The 21,552-nt window shown below is 35.7% G+C and overlaps 2 protein-coding genes across 2 annotated transcripts in view; one reads left to right on the plus strand and one right to left on the minus strand.

The window, feature by feature from the left end:
* Positions 1-775: 775 nt before the first annotated feature.
* LOC113226528 (probable G-protein coupled receptor Mth-like 3) lies at positions 776-15,650 on the plus strand. Its single transcript, XM_026459176.1, has 8 exons — positions 776-1,179; positions 8,395-8,574; positions 10,464-10,579; positions 10,913-10,994; positions 11,531-11,694; positions 12,052-12,181; positions 14,381-14,470; positions 15,240-15,650. Exons 1-8 carry the CDS (start codon positions 899-901, stop codon positions 15,427-15,429), a joined length of 1,233 nt encoding a protein of 410 aa, XP_026314961.1. The 5' UTR covers positions 776-898; the 3' UTR covers positions 15,430-15,650.
* A 2,669-nt stretch (positions 15,651-18,319) lies between these two features.
* The window catches only part of LOC113226632 (RNA helicase aquarius), a 129,825-nt gene continuing 126,592 nt past the window's right edge, over positions 18,320-21,552 (minus strand). The window contains exons 26-27 of the mRNA XM_026459349.1: positions 20,144-20,323; positions 18,320-18,864 (exon numbers count right to left, since the gene is read on the minus strand). Of these exons, the coding sequence (XP_026315134.1) occupies positions 18,628-18,864; positions 20,144-20,323 (417 nt within the window). The 3' untranslated portion in view covers positions 18,320-18,627. The remainder of the gene's footprint in view (positions 18,865-20,143; positions 20,324-21,552) is intronic.

Consider the following 21,552-nt stretch of genomic DNA (forward strand, 5'->3'; position numbering starts at 1 on the left):
TGGCGGTGGGCGTTAAAATTTTTTATCTTGTGCGATGAGCCAAAAAGTTTGGGAACCTATGGTCTACACAATATGATTAATATTTACAAATAGACTTTTTACTTATCTAACTTAGTTGTCATTTTGAAGATATGGCCTCGTTACATTTAGAGTTCTATCCATTAAAATTCCGTTGAAGTTTCACTTACAGCATCTATACCTGTAGCGTTCAAATTTGCTGTTAGAAATATGACGTTTGCAAGCTTCCCCTATAGCCATAGGGGAATTCAGTCAGCCGATTGTACCAATTTTTTTGATTAATTAAATATTAAAGAAATCGATTCAAATCACTGTTTTTGGGTCGTTTTATTTTTGTATTTGAGTATTATAAATTATTTTTATGTGGTCCTTTGCCCGAGTGGCATGCATAATGTGTTTTAATATAAATCCAAGAGCCGCTAAGTAACATTTCCCAATCAAGGCGACCTTGAAAAACAGGAAAGGAACTGTCGTTTTATACTAACTTTAGGTATACAGGAGTACGTTCTACTTATGATCTTTTACTAAAACGGACAGAATAAGAGCAACTTTTCATGAACCAGTTATTGTTTTATGTGTATGTATAATAAATTTTGTGCTTATACTTAATAAATTGCACGCGTGTATTCAATACAATGCTTTAACTGTACCTACTTATTTTCAAAGTTACATGAATCACAACCGTCGCCGGTTGGTACGTACATATAAAAGGGAGTCGATTTGGCGGCACGCACTATATTTGTACAACCTACTAAAGATCTGACGTTCCGTTGTGTGGTGTTCTTTACGACTTTAGTTGACAATTTCTTTTTATTGTTATTAGTGTTTTAAATTGAATTAAATATATTTTATGAACATTTACTGACTAACATAGTGAAATATGGAAAGGGTTTTAGTGGCGTATCTGTTACTTATTCTCGCGGGTATTGGATACGCGTCTCAAACACCTTTATGTTGCCCTGGAGGAGAACCAGTACTTTTGAGAAGGCCAGGAGTGTACCATTGCTGGGACTCCAAGAATGACGTTAAGTGGCCGATATCTTTAAAATGTGATAACCCTGGTCATTTACCACAAGGCGATGGACTAGGCCTGGTTGTGGATCAAGATGGTAATTTGAATGTGCAGATGAAGAACCGAGATATTTCTTACCAACGAAATAAGTAAGTACTCACTATATGTGCTTATGACACAAACTTTTCAAAGTTCAAGTCTTTTACGGAAAACAAAGTTACGCAGACACTATTTTAACAATAATAATAATAATAATAATGATATTGGATTTCTGCGTGTCGCATCCAGCATAAATGCAAAAGGCCGTCCTGCTCGATGTGGCACATATTGTTCGCCGGTTTTTGAACCTGAATTCCTAACCTCGACCGACTGTGCCATTGCCGGGGAATATTGTTTCTGCCATTTGAAAACTCAAATTAATCTTTAAGGCCATGGGAGAAGCGAGAGTGTAAAATAGATAATAATAACCATAATAATAAGTGCCAGACAATCCACACCCTTGCCTTTCAAACTAGGGCTCAAACTATATAATAAACATGAAAAAATATAGTTTATTTAAAAAGTGCACACTTACAATAGATCAATTATATCTGTGAGGATCAAATAACATTATCTCTTTACTTATTTAATTCCAACTTATCTACAGCTGTCGTTATAGGTTGATGGTTGTACCTAATGTGATAGTATATATACAACAAGTCTTACTTAATGACTTTAACAATAGCTAACTTAATAACTACTTAATTATTATTATTATTATTATTTTCGTATTTATTTTAAACTCTCGCCTCTCCCAAGGCCTAAAAAATTAATTTTGAATTTTTAAATGGGAGAGGCGGTATTTCCCGGCAATGGCACAGTCGGCCGGGGTCAGGGACTCAGGTCCAAGAATCGGCGAACAATACGTGCCGTATCGAGCAGGACCGCCTTCTGCATTTGTGCTGGAAGCGACACGCCATTATTATTATTATTATTATGTTATCAGAACCACAAAGTCGATTTTACGAATTCTCTCAAGGAGCAACTGCATATTATATGTATACACAAAACTAGTGAAAGCATTTAGGGTTACGCAAGGTTAGGGTAAAGGGCGTTCCTTTTAACAAGTAAAATTAAAAATATAAAGTCGATGCCTTACTTTCTCAAACTCGTATCTTATAAAGATTGATTATTCAGGAGATGGCAAAACTTTCTATTTGGTTTAGTATTTATTTTAGGCGGTAGTTCTGCCGCATTCTCTATTTCTGCCGCCAAGCAGAAATGTCAGCATTGTTGTTTCCGGTTCTGAAGGGTAAGGGTGCTGGTGAAATTACAGGCACATGGGACTTGTCAACTTATTTCTCAGCGTGACGGGCGCAGTGGTAGTGCCCCTTAGATCTTCGCGATTTAAAGCTCTGAGTGGCACTGTAACTGTTATGGACAGGCGTGTAGCTGACCATCAGGCGCACGACTTGTTCGTCCCGTCACTTGATGTTATAAAAAAAAATTCTTATCAATGGTGTTAACTTGGATGCATTTCTTTAAGAATAGGTAAAAGCTATTGTGTAAATATGAAGGTAACGTGATGTGAAATCAGCCTGCAAAATGTGTACAATCCAATTTTTAAACAACTTTGTGCTTTATATCAATATCAAATATTAGTCTAATGCTGAGTTCACTAGTCTTTCACTTGCGTTTTTCGCTTGCTTGCGTTGGCTGGGTACACGGTCGGCGCAAGCGAGCGACTCGTGAACAGTCCTACCTGCGCGTACGCGACAGATCGCTGCGTATGCGCGAAGCGAGCCACGCAAGCAAGCGAAAAACGCAAGTGAAATACTCGTGAACATACGAACGACGTTACGATACAGCGTGATCGCAGGTTCATTCACGTTCTGTCCAGTCGAAGGAATTTTCTTTGTGTCCGATTTTTGTATTCATAATTATATTAGTCTAACTTTTTAAATTTGTCTAATGACAAAAACTGCTTTAGTTTTTTATTGTTGCTGTTTATAATACTGTAAACAGAGACAAGGTTTATCAATTTCGAGAGATAAGGTTCTAATTTGCACAGATTCTAGAAATACGCTTCAACACTTGGTTAATTTAATTTGAGGAGTAAAGGTATACGAAATATAAAGCTCTGAAACTGATACACGATTCCAGTATTAAAAACCGAACAATCATGAGTATTGGATTCCATCACACGTAGGCATATTGGGTTACGAGTGGCAGATAAACTTGCTAACGAAGCTGATGGCGTGAGCATGATTTGTAAGCAGACTGCTAGTGAATTTATTTCTCTAGCTAGAGATATTTGTTATCTGAGTGGCACTGCAACTGTTATGGACAGGTGTGTATCTTACCATGAGGCGGTACTTATTCGTCCAATATTTATTGGTGTATTATGTTACAAAAAAAAACATAATGTGCATTGGTAAGGGGGTGTCCACAACAAAGAAATCTCTGACTCAGAGAATATGCAAGGCTATTAAAGACCTGATAAGCATAAAAAGTCGCTCCGGTCTCTGACGCACGCATTAATCTATTTTACTGTAAGTTTATCTAATAAAGTAATAACAAATACCATAAATGTATACGAAATATGTCGCAATAACAAAAAAACCCAAGCAGGATGCACTCATTTAGAGTAACTACCAACTTGAGATATTAATCACACTGTAGTGTAGCAACTTTCACATTTAATACGCAATATTTCAACTCAGTGCGAATGGCACAAGGTTCAACTTTCAATGGGAAATAGCTGCGGTATACCTAATCCTCATAAGTACAAGTATTGTGTTCTGGTGACTCATTTAGATTGGCAAATTGGTACAGAGAAGAGTTGAAAAGAATACTTACTAACGTATACGTAACTATTAGTTGAGGTAGAGTTCCTTGTGAAAGACTTCCTCCAGGGAAGTACTGCCTTACCTATTTCTGTCGCCAAGCAATAACGCCAGCAGTACTGTGTTCCAATTTTGGTGTTGGGTAAGGGTGCTAGTGAAATTACAGGCACATGGACTTGTCTCAGGGTGACGGGCGCAGTGGCAGTGTCCCTCAGATCTTTGTGATTTAAAACTCTGAGCGGCACTTCAACTGTCTTGGACAGGCGTGTAGCTTACCATCAGATAATATAACGCACGACTTATTCGTCCCGCCACTTGATATTATAAAAAAATAAAAATGTAACATTGTTAAAAACATTCAAAAATATAGTTACCCTAATCTATACAAATAAAATCTAATGCTACATGCTTTACACAAATAAAACATTACGTCATTGGGAAATTTAGTGACGTAGTTGTAACACATACGGATCTTCTGTAAAGAGCAAAGGTCAATGGCAAAGAGAGAATTTTTATGTTAGGACAGTGACTTACAAATAAATGGACGACGGGTCTAATACAAAAACCACGAAAAAAATGTCCCAAGTCAACCTATTCGAAATTTAAATTGTAAAGTCATCGCAGTATCGCGCTGTCAGTAGAACAAATGAAGACTAAAGCGGAGTTTGGCGCTATGTATACGATTTTAGCGCCTTACAAGTGCGGACACTTTTTAGCGCGGACCCGACGTCCATATAATTGTAAGTCAATGTGTTAGGAGGATAAATAGACAAAAAAAAATTTTCGCACGCAGCATTTTTTTATTGTGGAAAATAAAAAGACTGCGTAGAAAAAAACCGCTGTAATTTTTTTATTAACGCTCCGATCGCGACCAACTTTTGTCGGAAACTCGTCCTCTTCAAACACCCAATGCGTGGATTGCTGCTTCATGAGAGGATAGTAGCTGTAGATCCAAAATTCGTCAGTTGTAAGAATGTAGGATACGTTTTGCGAAGTTCCTTCCTCCTTCGAACTTTTCTAACAAAAATTTGCAAACTTATTGGTGCAGATAAAGAGATATCTATCGCGAAGCAACATTCCTTTAAAGTTAGGTGTTCATGCAAGATAGTGGAAACTGCTTGTGATCCAATATTTAGTTCAGCTTGAATCTCCCGTAGTGTGATATGTGTGTTCTCCCGCAATAGCTACTATACTCTGATGACATTTTCATGAGTTACTGCAGTTGGTGGTCGGTCGAATCTGCAGTCATCGTATAGGTTCTCGCGACCAAGTTTAAATTTTCGAAACTAATAAGTAACTTTTGTAACTCAGGAGTAGACTGCCAAAAACAGGTTGTATATTGTCGTAAGAGTCCTTGAAAGTTAATCCTGGCTTATAACGTAAAGCTTCTCGCGAGACGTCCATTATTGCAAACAAAAGAAGACTGAAATCATTGACTTATTTTATTTGTAAGTCAATGACTGAAATATACATTTTAAAAATATTTAAGAAAATAACTACACATAGGTGGCCAATGATTTTGACCAAGGAGATTTGTATATTATATATATATATAAAATATATATTATATTTACTCTGTGGCTAACTATTTTTGGAACAGCCCTCATTAGCATATAGGATGGAAAAAATAAAGGAAGTAATGAGTCATGGCACTGCGTCAATTCTGATTATATATTACATCACAACTGCAATAAAAAAGTGACGTAAATCAAAAAGCAACACTTTTGGAAGTTTGACTAGCCAAATGGCATAATGGCATACGTAATTTAGTATAAGGTAATTTAGTTCAGCTTGAATATATATATATATATGTATATATATATTTACATACTATTTATACATATATTTATATACATACTATAAGCCAGTGGGAGAAAGGTTGGTTCTTAATTGACGCGATGGTTCGAATCTCTGTGGCGTCAAATACATGACGTCTAAAGTTACATACATTTGTTAATGTTTACTCATAATATCTCTTGCTAATGTTGAAAAGGAATATTGTAATGGCATCTGCAAGTCGCAGAAGGTTCACAACCCTAACCAAAACCAGCAACGAGAATTGAGTGCGAAGCTGATGATGATCTTCTATAAGTACAGTCGATACCCTGAAATACCTGACCCCTAGCCAACCTTTTGTTTCTGAGAGCCTTCTTGCGCATTTAAAGGAAAAGTGTAAAGGGTTTCCAGCTTTTTGGTTCAAATTTGTATTCATGTAATCTATAATTACTTTACATAAATATCAAATTGGATTAATCCAATTTGATATTTATGTAAAGTAAAGTATATGTATTTTTTTTTAAAAATTGTTATGAAATGCAATGAAATGAAATGAATTTTGTTTATTTGTGTGATTTTTTGGTGTAACAATTTGATGTTTAGTAAGTAATAGTAATAAGTATCACAAAAAATCTACCAATAATGGCGGACAAATATTCTAAAGTAAACTATTACAAATTGTTGAAGTCATTAGTTCAGAGTATTACATTTAAATCTATTATTATCTTATAATGAATTTATAATTGTCATTTAAGATGTCAATATTAAATTATCATTAGATTTTACTATTATGATTATATCACATTAAACATTGCATAGTACAGATTAGATGATATATATGTCAGTTGTACAGATGTCAATCGGTTTATTTGATTTGCGAGTTATTTTTGCATTCCAGAAATTCATTTACAACAACCTTTAACTAGCATTATATTTATTTCACGTCTAAATGCATTTAGTGGCAATTATCTTAGATCACTAGGTAGCGAGTTAAAAATTTGGGCTATTTGTGGGCTATTTTCAATGCTTGATAATCGGCAATATGGTGCCCGCAACATGATATGAAATTGATGTCGAAGTTGATGTTTCCTTATGTTTACTTTTTCCACGTTTAAAAAAAGTCAAGGTACTGTTTTACAAATGTGGCTATCTGCTTTATGTAAATGCATGGGAGTGGGAGGATATTCAACTTTTTGAATAGAGGTCTGCATGACTCTCTATAGTTAGCTTTGCATATTAACCTTATACATTTTTTTTTATTTTAAATACATTGTCTATATTGGTACAGTTTCTCCACAACAGCAAATTATATTGTAGGATTGAAGCTACATAAAACGTCAAAATACATAAACGTAAAAATTCTTAAAACGTCATTCACTAATGATGGAATAAGGAAATCATACCAAAATGAATATTACGACTTAAATCTATTACTGTGTCCTTTCTTCACACAGATCTACTCAGGATCAAATAGAGGACGGTTAGGAGGTCACGTATCTTAAGGCATCGACTGTACCTATGTACCTATAGTACAAATAATTACTATGTAGGTAGGTAAGCCGCAGCGTGTATAAATCGTGCTCAGACTTAGTTGACGTCATTCAAGCAATTTTAAAAACTGGTTTAACTGCATCGCAAACAGATCACTATGATACCATATTATACGGTGACTAGGAATGCCGATAATCTCGAAAATTAACCGAAACATCCGGGTTTGCTTATTGTCCAATTATCCATTGTATATACAGGGATTTCTTTAATTTTTATTTCGTTGCAATTTTAATAATTTTAATTTTATTTTACTTTTGGTCAGAACACGGAAGGAAATTGAATTAAAGCCCGCCGTAATTACAATGAGAGAATAACAATTACGCAAAATAAATAAAATTTTGCGTAACTACATACCCAATGGGTCTATATATGGGTAAATGTACTTACTTTATAATGGGTATATAATGGGTAAATGTACTTACTTTCATATAAAAAATGCAGCTAAGGGGAGAAAAAGTAATAAATTGGTTATTATACTTACATAAACCTTTCTCCCGAAATTTGTTAATCTGCAGATGTGGCCTTGTGGCCAAGGCAATGGTGCGAATTAATGCTGTAATTTTACAACTTTGTATTTTTTATAATATCAAGTGACGGGACGAACAAGTCATGCGCCAGGTTGTAAGCGACACGCCTATCCATAACAGTTGCAGTGCTTTAAATCGTAAAGATCTTATAGTAATGAAGCATACACTCATAGCCTCCCATTGGGAAAACTCTGTATCGCGGGTACCATGGACACACACATTGGTAGACAACCACAAATTACACCAAAGTCACGAGAGAAATAAATACAGGCCATACAAATATTTCTCCCGGCCCGGGAATCGAACCCGGAACCTCTGCGTGGCAGTCCGGCATGGTAACCGTTCGGCCACGAAGGCAGTTAATGCAGCATTAACTTATGGGCACTGCCACTGCGCCCGTCACCCTGAGATATAAGTTGACAAGTCCCATGTGCCTGTAATTTCACCAGCACCCTTACCCTTCTAAACTGGAATGCAATAATGCTCACATTACTGCTTGGCGACTTCCATGGACTCTTTCACAGGGAGCTCTACTGGTACTGATTATTTCATTGGTTAAATCTAAATATTTAGTGCTGTATATACCTGTAGCGTCTTGGCACCTTATACGGTGAACATACGTGCATAATTTTCTAACAGTTATAGATAATAGTATCATTTGAATAAATAAATGTATAAATTTCAGCTTCTGCATAGCGCAACGAACGAGCCGGACAAACAAGACCGTGAACAGGCGCATTGCAGTAATCTGTATAGAGGAGGAAGTCATCCACATCAGCGAAAGCACCTACGGATACCTCATGATGGTCTCAGCCATCTTCTTAGTAGTCACTGCTTATTTCTACACCTCTAGACATGATTTAAGGTGAGTGATCCTTTTTTCTGTTCTCTGATACCTTTTTTATATAAAAAATCGACCTCGAAAGTTTGTGGAATTACATCTATTTGCCAAGTTTTATTAAATCGGTTAATGGAAAGTGGGTGAAATCCAGTAAACCCAATTCATCCCCTATTTTGCCACCCTTAGAGGTGGAATATTATCTTCAAATTTGAATGGGACCACTGCTGTGATATACCTTTCCCAATAAAAAGAATCACCGACATCTGTTCATAAATATCGGAGTATGTTAATAGTAGTAGTTAGGCGATAAGTGCTTACCGCTAAGTGTATCGCTGACGGTGTTCTGATACGTCTTATACATATATTTATATTACAATCGATCCTTGTAAAATCCCAGTATTCGGTTCCGCACGACTGCACACGGCGAGTAACGTTATTTGCACCTTTCTGAGCGTGTGATTAGGTTCCTTTTTCCTCATAGTGAACGCCTGGTGTCATTAGTCAGACGTAGTAGGCTATTATAACGTACATATTTTCGATTTTGTATGAGTGTGTGTAATAGAGATATCTAATACGTGGTAACTATTAAGTAATCTGTGGCGTAACATACGTAAAAAAACAGTCAAATTGAGAACCTCCTCCCTTTTTGAAGTCTGTTAAAAATAATTAATAACGTGTAAAGGGCAAAGAGCAAAAGCTTAACTTTTAAGATTTAATTTCAAATCAATGCTGCTTTTTTAAGCTCACACGTGCAAAGTGACAAGCAAGTGATGTCCTCTTAACTCTACAATACAGCGCCATCAGTAGTGTAACTAAAGGTTATAAACCTAGTTAGGTAATTCACAATGATGTATAGCTTTGAGATTAGATACGAGATACTTTATTAAAGACTTAAGAATGTATGAGAACATAAATAAACCTGTCGTACCTACATCTTTTTTTTTTAATATCTAAGGTAGTCTTATAAACTTATTGTTATGCTTAGCATGATCTTGATTAATAAAATAAAATAAGTATAGTTAGAAGGAAAAATCCTAAGCTATTATTGTTTACCTTCATTAAACGAATACCTAACATATATATAATATATATATATATAACAACACAAGCCAATGTTTTTTTTTAATTAAGGAAAAAATAAGCGGTCCTAATCAAGGACCTGTTACAGCAAATTTATTTTGTAAAAATGGCAATGATAAGAAAAATAGCCAATTTTCTAATTATACTATGTTATATCATAGACTCATAACTCACGAGGACTGCTAATCGTGATAGAAGTACACATAAAAAATAGCTATTTTTGTAACTAACATGTTTTTCATTGAAAAGCTGCAATTTATCAAAGATATTCTAATTTCTAGTGATAACAAACAAATCAACTAGATGGGTGCTTACTGCACAGATTTTATTGATAGTACCGGCTATTCTTTTATGTAGGATTAGCGCCATCTATCCGTGTTAGGAAGCGTTAATTTTTAAATTAGTTTGTAACACACATTGCCATCTATTGACACGCATATTTGTCAAACTTCAGAAAATAATTTTAGCTCATGATTAATATTCAAATTTGAATAATATCACAACGAAAAAACTGACTTATATTTCATATTATAGAGGAATTAATTGGAATCCACGGCCATTTACATAATATGAACTAATGTGGAGTTTCTCATTTCGACTGCATTTTTTTATATGTTATGTTACGCGATAACTCCGGCCACCCGATTACAGTCCCGCCAGTTCCGAGCCTCAATGCCTACAGTTCAATATCCATAGAAATAATATTTCGCCATAAGGCAACTTTACATGTAGAACGACACAATTAATGAAACGATTTGGTCACTTATTCATTTAGCTAAAGCAGCTGTTTTGTATTTTAAATTAATATTTCAAATATATTTATTTGTTTACAGAGATCTACTGGGCAAGAGCATAATAAGTTTCTGTGCTAGTCTTGCTACCGGACTGGGCATCATGGCGGGCATGAAGCTGGTGCCTTACTCTGACATGAACCTTTGTGCTGTAAGAGGTAAGATTTGTTTGCTCATTAAAATCATCAGGCGCATAATCTGTTGCTAATCTTACACATGCCAAGATTAGACAATCGTATCTATTATATTTATTCTATGAATCCTGTCACCATTTAACGACGAGTTCTTAGGAGATGGTTACTCGCTAGAAAGTATTTTATTATAGCAAAGGAATTTGGCGATATCAGCTTGCATTGTCGAACAAAAGAGTCAGGCATTTGGTAAGGGAAATTGAGATGCGTAGCTAGATTATGGAGACACCGTATTTTACAAATTCCGTTGAATGTTAATCTGGGACTAAATAAATTGATAACATTTTGTTATTGTTGCAGGGTTCTTGGCATACTATTTCTTAATGGCCAGCTTTTTCTGGATGAATGGGATTGCCATTCAAATTGGAGTGACTGTAATGAGGTGAGTTGGGAATTATATGTATGTTACTAATCATCACCAATCAATCATATATGTCGGAGCCAGTTCTCATTTCAAACGTAATGAGATAATAACAGAATTCGGTTTATTGTTTATGAAAATATGCTTTACGAAAGGAGAAATCTTAACTAATATTGGTATGGTAAGGTGTAACGGTGTCCGATATTCGATACCCAGACGCCTATTTTGCGTAAGGAACGCAACGAATAACAATATTATTACGTGTTCTTTTTTAATTAGGTATTAGAGAAACGATTTACAAAGCTACATCTACGAAATAATTCGATCATGGGTTCAAACGTTTTGTCAATTTGATAAATCAAACTGGGAGAGATCGTACAGAGGGTGACGCTGTTGTAGTTGAATATGTTCTGCTTAGTATGAGTTTAGTCAGTCATTGACGTGGTCCTGTGGCATGATGATCGTTGAACAGGGTTAATATATGAAAATAAGGAGTGCAGTTGATGGTTATAGGTGAGTTACTTGGAACGTAAACGTAAAGTAGTTATTGGTTTCAGACGAGAATTGGGTACAAAAATTTATGGCTGGGGTAAATACCTGTGTTACGCGCTGTATGCCTGGGGCGTGCCCGCAATAATGACTGCGTTGATGGCTATAATCAACTTTTTGCCTGGAGATCACCTTAAGCCTGGCATTGGACTCAGTCACTGCTGGTTCTTTGGTGAGTTTAATTATAACAGTATATTTATATACACCGTAATAAAAAAAAAACTAGATAATACGAGAGCAAACCCCAAGTTCGCGACTTTTTAAATTTATTTTTGTTTTTTTTTTGTTACGACGCTATCTTTGAGCATTTTGTTTCACGATCACATGAAAATCAATCTTTAAGCCAATTGAAATATGAGGTGAACTTACAAATATACTGGAAAATGAATTAATGAAGAATGAATGTGGGATTGATAATAGACTGCTTTAATATCAAAAACCGAAACCTAAAGTCCATTCAATTGCTTATGATAATTATCGTCTAATGATACAACTGTGTGACTATATTACAACAAAAACATTATTTTAGACGTGAAACAACAATGGCAATACATGTACAGTACGATGGCGGCACTCATTGTTTTCAACATTGGTATCTTCTTGTACATTTTGGCGCACATATGGCACAATTCATTCACCTGCGGTACTGTGAAAAACAAGTGAGTATTTTAGTGTCTTATTTTAACATTTCATGCAACAGGGGTAACACAGTCTCAATGAATCTGGCACACATTTTACAATGACTTTAGATCAGTAGGTACAATATAGCCAAACTTCATATCCGACGTTCAATCTGATTTTGTATCGATCAATCTGATGTTTTTCTTTCGCTGTCAAATAAAGCAAGTAATGACATCGCACCCTTGGCGCAATAGGCCACATCTGCAAAGTGACAATTGTTCAGGAGAGAGCTTCAAGGCGAGGTATTTCAGGTTAGTTTTTAGGAGGTGAGTTGTGGGGGTCGCCTCTTGCATCCCGCAATCCGCGCACTGTAAATTAATATGAATAACATAAGAACAGGCGGATAAAAATTTCACACAGATCCGACGTCGACAAGCGCCCGGTGGCGTCAGACGGGACAGCGGGCGGCGTGGCGTGTCGTTAAACTGTTGGGCAATTTGCAAATGTTGGGATTAATGTGAATTTATTAACTATAGTGGTTCAGTTGAAAACCAAAATTTAGAAGGTTCTCTGTAGTACCTACTTAAAGAGAAATATCTCCATATACAAAGTTAGATATTTTATACTTAAAAATTCGTGTTAGACTTATATTTTAGCCTGTATTCAGGATTTTATATGATCGGATAAAGTACATCCTATCGTGTAACGAATTTATACTATAAGTTTTTATGTATATATATAGGATCGTTATAAAATTTTACGTATACATAACTTGTTTCACGTACTTCGGATTATTTGTATGACTTTCATGTGATAAAAGCGTTTGTGACGTACGATTGAATGTGGCTAAATTATACCAAGGATTATTATATTATGTTAATTAAAAGGATTAGTATGGTAGTAGTATCGTAATATATGGATTGTGAACTGGCAACCGCTACTGTCATAATGTTGACAACTTTACAGGATGAAGAAAAAATCATTTATATAGCATCTGGTTTATTAAATAAAAGTATGTAGTGTACATACATACACGTGCAATAAAAATATTTAAAAACTACGTATTTTTATTTAATAAACCAGATCCTATACAAATGACGCAAACAATTGTGTCTTCATCCTGTAGAGTTGTTAAAATTGAGATAGTACCGATTACTAGTTCACAGTCGATATAGTTAACTAAATTGCATGTGATTCGTTTAGACTCAATGGTTTTTAGGCCTTCGGTAGGAATTAAATCTGGCCCATCTTTGCTACCGTTGCTAAAATAACTCACACATTATCTTTTATAAACTGTTGTGTATAACATTGCTCAGCAATTTTGTTACATACTCGAAATAAGGAACTTCATTACACTGAAGAACTGTCTCTTAAGGTACAGGTACATGTAGTTTAGGAGACAGGGTCGTGAAATATAATGGCCACTTTTTCCAAATTAAACAATGTCATCTTGTCTTACAATTTGAATTTTAAATTTTGTATTTCCGTAATTTTGACAGACACGCATCGAGTATATAACCAGAAATAGAGACAAAATAATTTATATCACTTCTATCACTATCCCTATATCACTTTTAAATATCTACTCTCGTTTGCGCTGAAATCACAAATTAGAAAGCTGAAATAGTACAGCGCCAACAACTGACCTGTGTGCACGTCCTCGTATATTCCAAAAATATTCTGTATTTATTGTAATAAAGATAACATCTCTAACAATGGGGGGTTGTTCCATTCGGTGGTGTGGGAAAAACAGTAATACATCTTATTACAAAACAAACGGAATCACATTTCATCGGTAATTAAATATTAAATATGTAATTTCTCAATTTTCGTCCATTATAGCAAAGCTCACGATAAACTGGTCGATTTGAAGAGAAACAAATGACGTCAATTGTTTGAATTCGGGCTGGCCAATCGGAGCGCAGTAGTCACCGTAATGATTTGGCAGAGTAGTTTTCAAACAAATTAAATGACATTTCGTCTCTATTTTTGGTTATATACTCGATGTATACACGTAATAATAAACAACAAAAACAAAAAACAACTAGCTTAGTACTACTAGTTGAAAGGTGTGAGGTAATTGTCAATATTCTCATTAAACTTGTAATTTGCCTATTAAATTTGTAATGTACAGGTCTCATCATCTCAGCTGACCAGTACCAATTGCGAAAGCCTATAAACTGGAGCCATTTAAGAATTTAACTACTCGTACATAAAATTTATTTTCTTTGTTACAGATTCTTACTAACGATTCAAATGTTTGTCATAACCGGCATCCCATGGGTACTTGAAATGATTTCCAGTCTCGTGAAGACCAGTTTGGCATGGTTAGTATGTGAATATTTAATTTTGTAAAACGTGCCGTATTACGTGGATTACTTTTGCCGTGTACAATAAGCTGCAATAATGTGTGAAGGGCTCAATGAAAGAATCAATTGCTTGCAGTTGTCAATTTGATTGCTTTTCTCGTGTACAATAAACTGCAATATTGTACGTAGAGCTCAATTAAAGAACCAACTTGTTTGTACTAGTCTCTTTGGTTGCTTTTGCCGTTTACAATAAACTGTAATGTGTGTAGCGCGCAATGAACGAATCAATTGTTTGCACTTGTCAACATGGTTCATTTTTTCGTGTACAATAAACTGAAATATTGTATGTAGAGCTCAATTAAAGAATCAACTTGTTTGCACTAGTCTATTTGGTTGCTTTTGCCGTTTACAATAAACTGTGATAGTGTATGTGGCGCTCAGTGAAAGAATCAATTGTTTGCACTTGTCAACATGGTTGATTTTTTCGTGTACAATAAACTGCAATATTGTATGAAGAGGTCAATTAAATAATCCACTTTTGTTTGCACTAGTGAACTTGATAACGTTTATTGTGTTCGATAAACTGCAATATTGTGTTTAGCGCTCAATTAAAGAATCAATTATTGTCAACACGATTGCTTATGCCGTGTACAATAAATAAACTGCAAACTCGAAAGCCTAAACTACGAGTTCTAAGTGACCCGCCATAACAGTTGCTTGCAACTTCAATACAAATAGACCTGAAGAGAAATGAGAAAATTAACCATTATCCTTTTGTTATTTGCAGGGAGATAGTGAACGTAATAATCACTTTACAAGGACTATTCGTCTTCTTAGTATTAGTGGTGTTCCCCCGTCACGCCCCCGCTCCCAGCCCCGCCGTATCCGAGAATAGTTTCACACCACGTTCATCTCAGTTCATCTACAATGTTACTATTGATCGACCGTATTCGAAAATGGTGGAAGAAAAATACTGACTGATGACAAAAAGCGTCGTTGATTAGAAATGTCACGTACTTGGATCTATGAAATGTGCCATACAAATGAATAATGTTCAAACTAAGGAATTCCTACGATTACCAGATGAGAAAGTCAGTGATTGATAAATCGAAAAAGTATTCAAGATAAGAGCGACTCTATATCCATCCTCAAGCTGGAGAATAGTGAAACAACCAGGGTTTCACAGTCTAGAGCCAATGAATAGCTTATATATTATATTATATATTATAATATTCAGAAATAAAACGATTACGTCAGAACTGTTTACATGTATTTTTAAATATGATTTGGGTTATTTTCAAATTCTTTTTGCATCAAAAAGCTTGCATGTAATTTATCGTAGTCCCGTGACGATTATATATTTTGACACGTAGTGAAGTTTAATTATTGACAAATTGAACAACAAATAACGGGGTAAGCTTATATCGGCTTAGACAATAAAACGCCCTTTTAAATGTATAACTTTACGAATCAACCAAATCTAGTAGTAGTAGTAGTCTTAGAACCGACTCAATGAAGAATCTTTATGAGAGCTTATAGGTGCTTAGGCTGGCTAATATTTCAACGTCAATAGTAAACATCTTTACGAAAAACTAGTCTTCTCAATATTAGAAAATTGCTATCGAATGTTTTTATTTCAAAGAATTGACGGGATATTACTTTTTTACCTCATTTTAGTATTTAATTATTTAATATAATGACGTAGTTATAGAATAAAGTACTTAATGGTGACGCTATAATAAAAATAAAATAAAAAGACCTTCGGTAGCTCGTGGCGAGCTGCGGGATAGATGAGCTCGCAAGTAAAAGGAATGAACCCGTGCTACCACCAACCTCTATGTCCGAAACGTCGTAGAGCTCGTCTTCTTGCACACACTTTACTTGGTGATCGGCCACCAATAACGCCACCATGTAATATATTGCGTACGCGGCTCAATGCCCGGAGAGAAGCGGGATATTTAATTTAATAAATAATGCGATGTCGCGGATGCGGATTTTTCAGTTCGAATGTAACGTCACACACTTATTTTTTAATTTCACTGGCGATTTATGTGGCTTTGGCGTAGCACGGATTAGGACGGGAAAGGTAAGGAGGTGCGAGCTCAGACAAACTATACCTGGCGTTACAACTTAATAATAATTTTGTGGTTATGTAAATATCCCAAATAAATAAGAATTATTGTATGTACTTAGGCTATAGTCCGCCACGCGGGCCCAATGCGGGTCGTATAAGTGTTGATGATGAGTTGTATGACTTGTATTTTATTTTTATTTTATTTTGTATATTATGATTTTAGCTTTTTTGCTCTGTTAGTTTTATGTATGTACACACAGGGTGTATGTATTACGCCTATTTTTATGGGCAGACTATGCCGACTACTCGCCTTACTTATCATAACTAACGCATCCACATTTCGGTAACTTTCGAGATATTGGCATCTCGTTTTATTTTTTCCTTGAAAAATGTCAATTACGCTCATTTTGCTTAACAATAAAACTGAAACTAAATGAGATATTAAAAAATCGCTTATAAGGGGTTACAGATCTCGTATATACAGGCTGTATATTTGAAAGTGAGACATATTCATACATGCCATATTAAATCATGTTACAAATTAACATAGACTAAAATAAAATTAGGATATGGGATAGAACAAAAAACCAACAAATGTGTTTTGAAGTGTACATAGGAATAAACCCTTAGACTTGATTTCGAGTGCAATGGGAAGACTACCAAGCGAGCGCCGAGTGAGACAGCAACAATAACAATGATTTCACATTTACGTTATAGCTAATGTTAATTATTTTTTACTTGAACTATCATCGAAATGTTTTACGTACTAAAAAAGATAAGTTTATGATTTAGTAATTAGTTATCATTTAATAAGAATTGAGGTTTTTGGCGTAGTTAAGGATGTGAAATAAAATTATTTACGATGATTGATTTTTTAGTTATTTACAGTTTATTTACACTTACGTGGTACGGAGCAAGTGTTCAAAATGTCCCCCGTTTTCCACAATGCATAGTCTAGCACGGCATAGTAAATTTTGTTTTAAATTGTACAACACAAACACATTTTGTCTCACAGTATAAAATGCTGAGATAATCCTCTCACGTAACCCTTCGACACTGTTCACCTCCTCCACGTAAACTCCGATTTGGGAACATTTCAATAGTTTGCCTTAAACTATCACCACTTATTGCGTAAAGTCGCACCATCTCAATCAATTCGACGTTACAATAAATATCCATTTTGCGGCGATCGGGCGAGCGGAAGTACAAATAATTTACTTGTTTTCGTTAAATCAAGGTCGCACGTGCACTGTCTGTTCGCGTATGCGCCCGCGCCCCCACCCCCGACCTGTGCTTTGTTTTTCGTCGTCGTTCCGTCACCCGCCGCTGCTTCGGTGCAATAATAGTGATGTGCATAGATTTCGATAACTAATGTTGTCCTCAAGTAGTAGTAGATAAAAAAAAATTACAAATATATTTTTTGTAAAGTTTAAGTTCATTAGTTTATTATTTCTTTGGGTTCAGAATCAGGAATATAACGCACTCTATATGTATGTCCCACTTTCAAATACACAGCCTGTTTATATACGAGATCGAAGAAAGAGAAATATATGTTAATAACTCAATTTCCCTAAAAATTTCGACTACATTAGTTGTGATAACGAGGCCAGTACTGTATCGCTTCCTCATTCTTTTACTATACGACATTTATTCTCGTCACTTTTCAAATGTTTTGTAAAAGTCAATTTCTAAATTCAGTCATTTTTAATTTTAAAACGGAAATAAGAATTACTTTTAATTGTACATAAAAACATACATTACATTTATTTTTCTAAAAAAACTTTATTATTTCACTTAATATATTTACTTATACAATATGTAAAGTTTATGTAGATCTATTTTAATTGGTTTTTGAAAGAGATGTTTGAAACTGTATATGTCTTAAATATTGACAGCCCAAGGGCAGTACAGTCAATTCTCTTAATATGTCGTAAACATGTGGCCAGTACTTTTTTAATTACGATATAGTTACGACAAGAAAGGGTCATGAATGCCTTGAATCCTGTAATAGATGGATACACATTTTTGGCACTTGAATGTAACTACGAGGTAATGTTTCTTTTACTATAAAGTCAAATTGAAACTGTATACACCGAAGTATTTACTGATCAGGATCTTCAATTTCGTTAATGATTTCAGTAGGCTGGAATGAAGAACTAGTCGTTGCTGTAGCGGCAGTAGGGGCGCCGGAAACGCCGGTGGCTTTTGCTGCGGGGCCGGCGGCGTCCTCATCATCGCTGTCCGGCGCCGCGCCGGGGTGGGAGGGTACGAAATGCTGCGGCTCCTTTGACCTTGCCGCTGATGACGTGCCAGGAGCTGACCACGAGCCCCGTGATTGCTAAGTACGATATATGAGTGCAGAATTAATATTAGCATATCCCTTAACGGTAAAGTTTGCGTGTGTGATCGACCATGTAGAGCTGCCATGACCGGGTCGGGCTGAAAATCCGGGTTGAAATCATTACAATTTCAACATTTTCCTGAGCTCGTGTCCGTCACACACATACTTATTCCTATTTAATTTGGATTTAATTCTTTTTATTTTGATTTATTATAACTATTAATTAATTTTGTAACTTGTATAAAAAACTTTTTTTTTCTCATTTCTGGATTTTTGTTTGTTATGTGTGTGGAAATAAATGGTTTAAATGGTAAATGTAAATATTTTTTGAAAGCTGAGGTACCACCACCTATTTAGATATAAGTTGCTAACGAATTATTGTATAAAAAAATGACGGACGGACACGAGCTCCTTCGCCAAACCTACCACTCTCTCAACTGACCTACGGAACCAGTCAGTTTCTTTCCTTATTTTATATCCTTTTGATAGTTTTCGTCGATATTATCAGTATTTTTTTTAAATTATTACATACTATAATTAAGAAATAAAAAATTATAAAACAAAAATTTGTATTGCCATTTCTTCAGCCTGCAATACATGTTGGCCGAGCCTAGTCCAACGCGAACGTAGGCAAATTGACATAAGGCAAGCGCTACCGTCCAAATGCAATACAAACGGCCAAAGTAGACGAGCTTTGTGGAGCCCACTCGTTGGGCGCTGTCAGTTTCAGGCCGTTTACAGGTTCCCTAGTCACGGCTGACTAAGATGGTAAAGTCGTCAAAGAGTTGTCTAATATTAATGCAAAATGTCCATTTTTCACTATAGTTACAACAGTTATAAATTTAATTAATATGTTTTTCAAATTCAAATTCTTTCACAAAGCTCGTAACATTTAGCACGTCAATAGTACAAAATATCTTATCAAAGCCATTCACTACTAACATTTAATCATATGAATAATCTTATTTGTCACAAAACGTGTGAACACCATTGTCCGAGTGCAGGCGAGCGCCTTATGATTTGTGCAGAAAACCGACACCGCTTCGAAATGAGTCGAGTGGTCGCGAGTGACTGCGAGTTGTGACAAGTCACGCCAAATGTTCCAACACGTTGACACTCGCTTTCACTCGGATAGCTAGGCGAGCAACACCAAGCGATGGCAAGGCAAGGCAAATAGGCTGTCTATACGTTGGTATTGGCCTACACTCGCCGACGCTGGGCCAACATGTACTGCAGGCTTAACACTCAATCAAGGCATGAAAAGGTGGTCACTTACCTCGTGTTGTCTGGCAGTCTCTCTTACGATTTCAAGGTACATATCGTACACGTATCTCGCCATGTGCGGCATATCGCGTATGCGCAGCACCAACGCGTCGGGCACGTTGGCCGTAGCGCCACGCTGCGCGGGGTACCGCTCGCCGGGGACCAGCTCCAGCTCTAAAGGACGTTCTACGAGCTGCGAAAGATAAGAAATAAAATTCGTAGTAATGACTGAAAACAATGTCCTACCGTATTAACGGCATGGAGAAATAACAAGCTATGTGGTTTTTTTTTTCATATCAATTGTGACTGTGTTATACCTAGATAAATTGTGTTTATATACAGCGTGTCCCAAAATTCAACGATAAGCGGGCGCTGGAGGGTGGACCTGCGCATAATTACTTGAGGAAAAATAAGAAAAAAAAAATATATAATTTTTTTTTTAATTACGATAATAAAATTGTTATTCTTTGAAAATTTACTCCCTTAATGATATTTTAAATCACCACGACCACAATTTTTCAGATATTTCTGATGTTTTTATTTTAACGGCCACCTAAGTAGTACTGCTGTCTACCACAACTCTTAAAAATGTCATGGGTGGTTTTACAGACTACTGACTTTTCACATAACTGTTAAAAACAATAACTTTTCCTTATTATTCACATTTTCTTAAGAAACACATTCATTGTTAGTTTTACCATTATTTTACTTTATTTTTTCTTTATTTAAGTATAAAATTGTTTACGCAAAATAATAAGGATTTCTTTTATTCTGGAGTATAGTCAGATAAATGGGCTTTATAAAAATATACACGTGTTGTATGTTATCTTTAATAATTTTTGAGATAATTGACTAAATTCAAAACATCCCTAGACAGTGTTGATGTGTGTAGTATGATTGCATGCAGGTTAACTTGACTATAATGCCCCAATCATTACACGACTATGGCTGCAATGAGAAGAAAACAAGACCGAGGGTTTTATTTAATAATAATAATAATAACGCGCACACATTCATAGCCCCGCACTAGGGAAACCCTGAGTCGCGGGTGCCATGGACACACACATAGACAACGACAATTTACACCCAAAGTCAGGAGAGAAATAAATGTAGGCCATGCAAATATTTTTACCGGCCCGGGAATCGAACCCGGGACCTCTGCGTGGCAGTCCGGTATTGTAACCGTTCGGCCACTAAGGCAGTCATTTGGGACATTATAGTCACGTTAGCCTGCATGCAATCATACTATTTACTCGCAAATATGATGAAAAACATTGTATGTTTCACGGGTGGTACAGGAAAAACGAACTTCAAGTCCGAAAGCCACCAGTCTTAGGGTCGTATTCCAGAACTCTACTCAATGCTCAAGTCAGGATTTGAGTATGGTTTAAAGCACTCGAAATCATACTCAAGTCCGTGCCA

Source organism: Hyposmocoma kahamanoa, unplaced genomic scaffold (genome assembly GCF_003589595.1).
Source record: "Hyposmocoma kahamanoa isolate Upper Pololo Valley unplaced genomic scaffold, ASM358959v1 192, whole genome shotgun sequence".
NCBI lineage: Eukaryota > Metazoa > Arthropoda > Insecta > Lepidoptera > Cosmopterigidae > Hyposmocoma > Hyposmocoma kahamanoa.

Coding starts and splice junctions, on each gene's coding strand:
- LOC113226528 (XM_026459176.1), top strand. CDS start 899: ATGGAAAGGGTTTTAGTGGCGTATCTGTTACTTATTCTCGCGGGTATT. Junction 10,580..10,912: donor GAACCTTTGTGCTGTAAGAG/GTAAGATTTGTT, acceptor TTATTGTTGCAG/GGTTCTTGGCATACTATTTC. Junction 11,695..12,051: donor CAGTCACTGCTGGTTCTTTG/GTGAGTTTAATT, acceptor ACATTATTTTAG/ACGTGAAACAACAATGGCAA.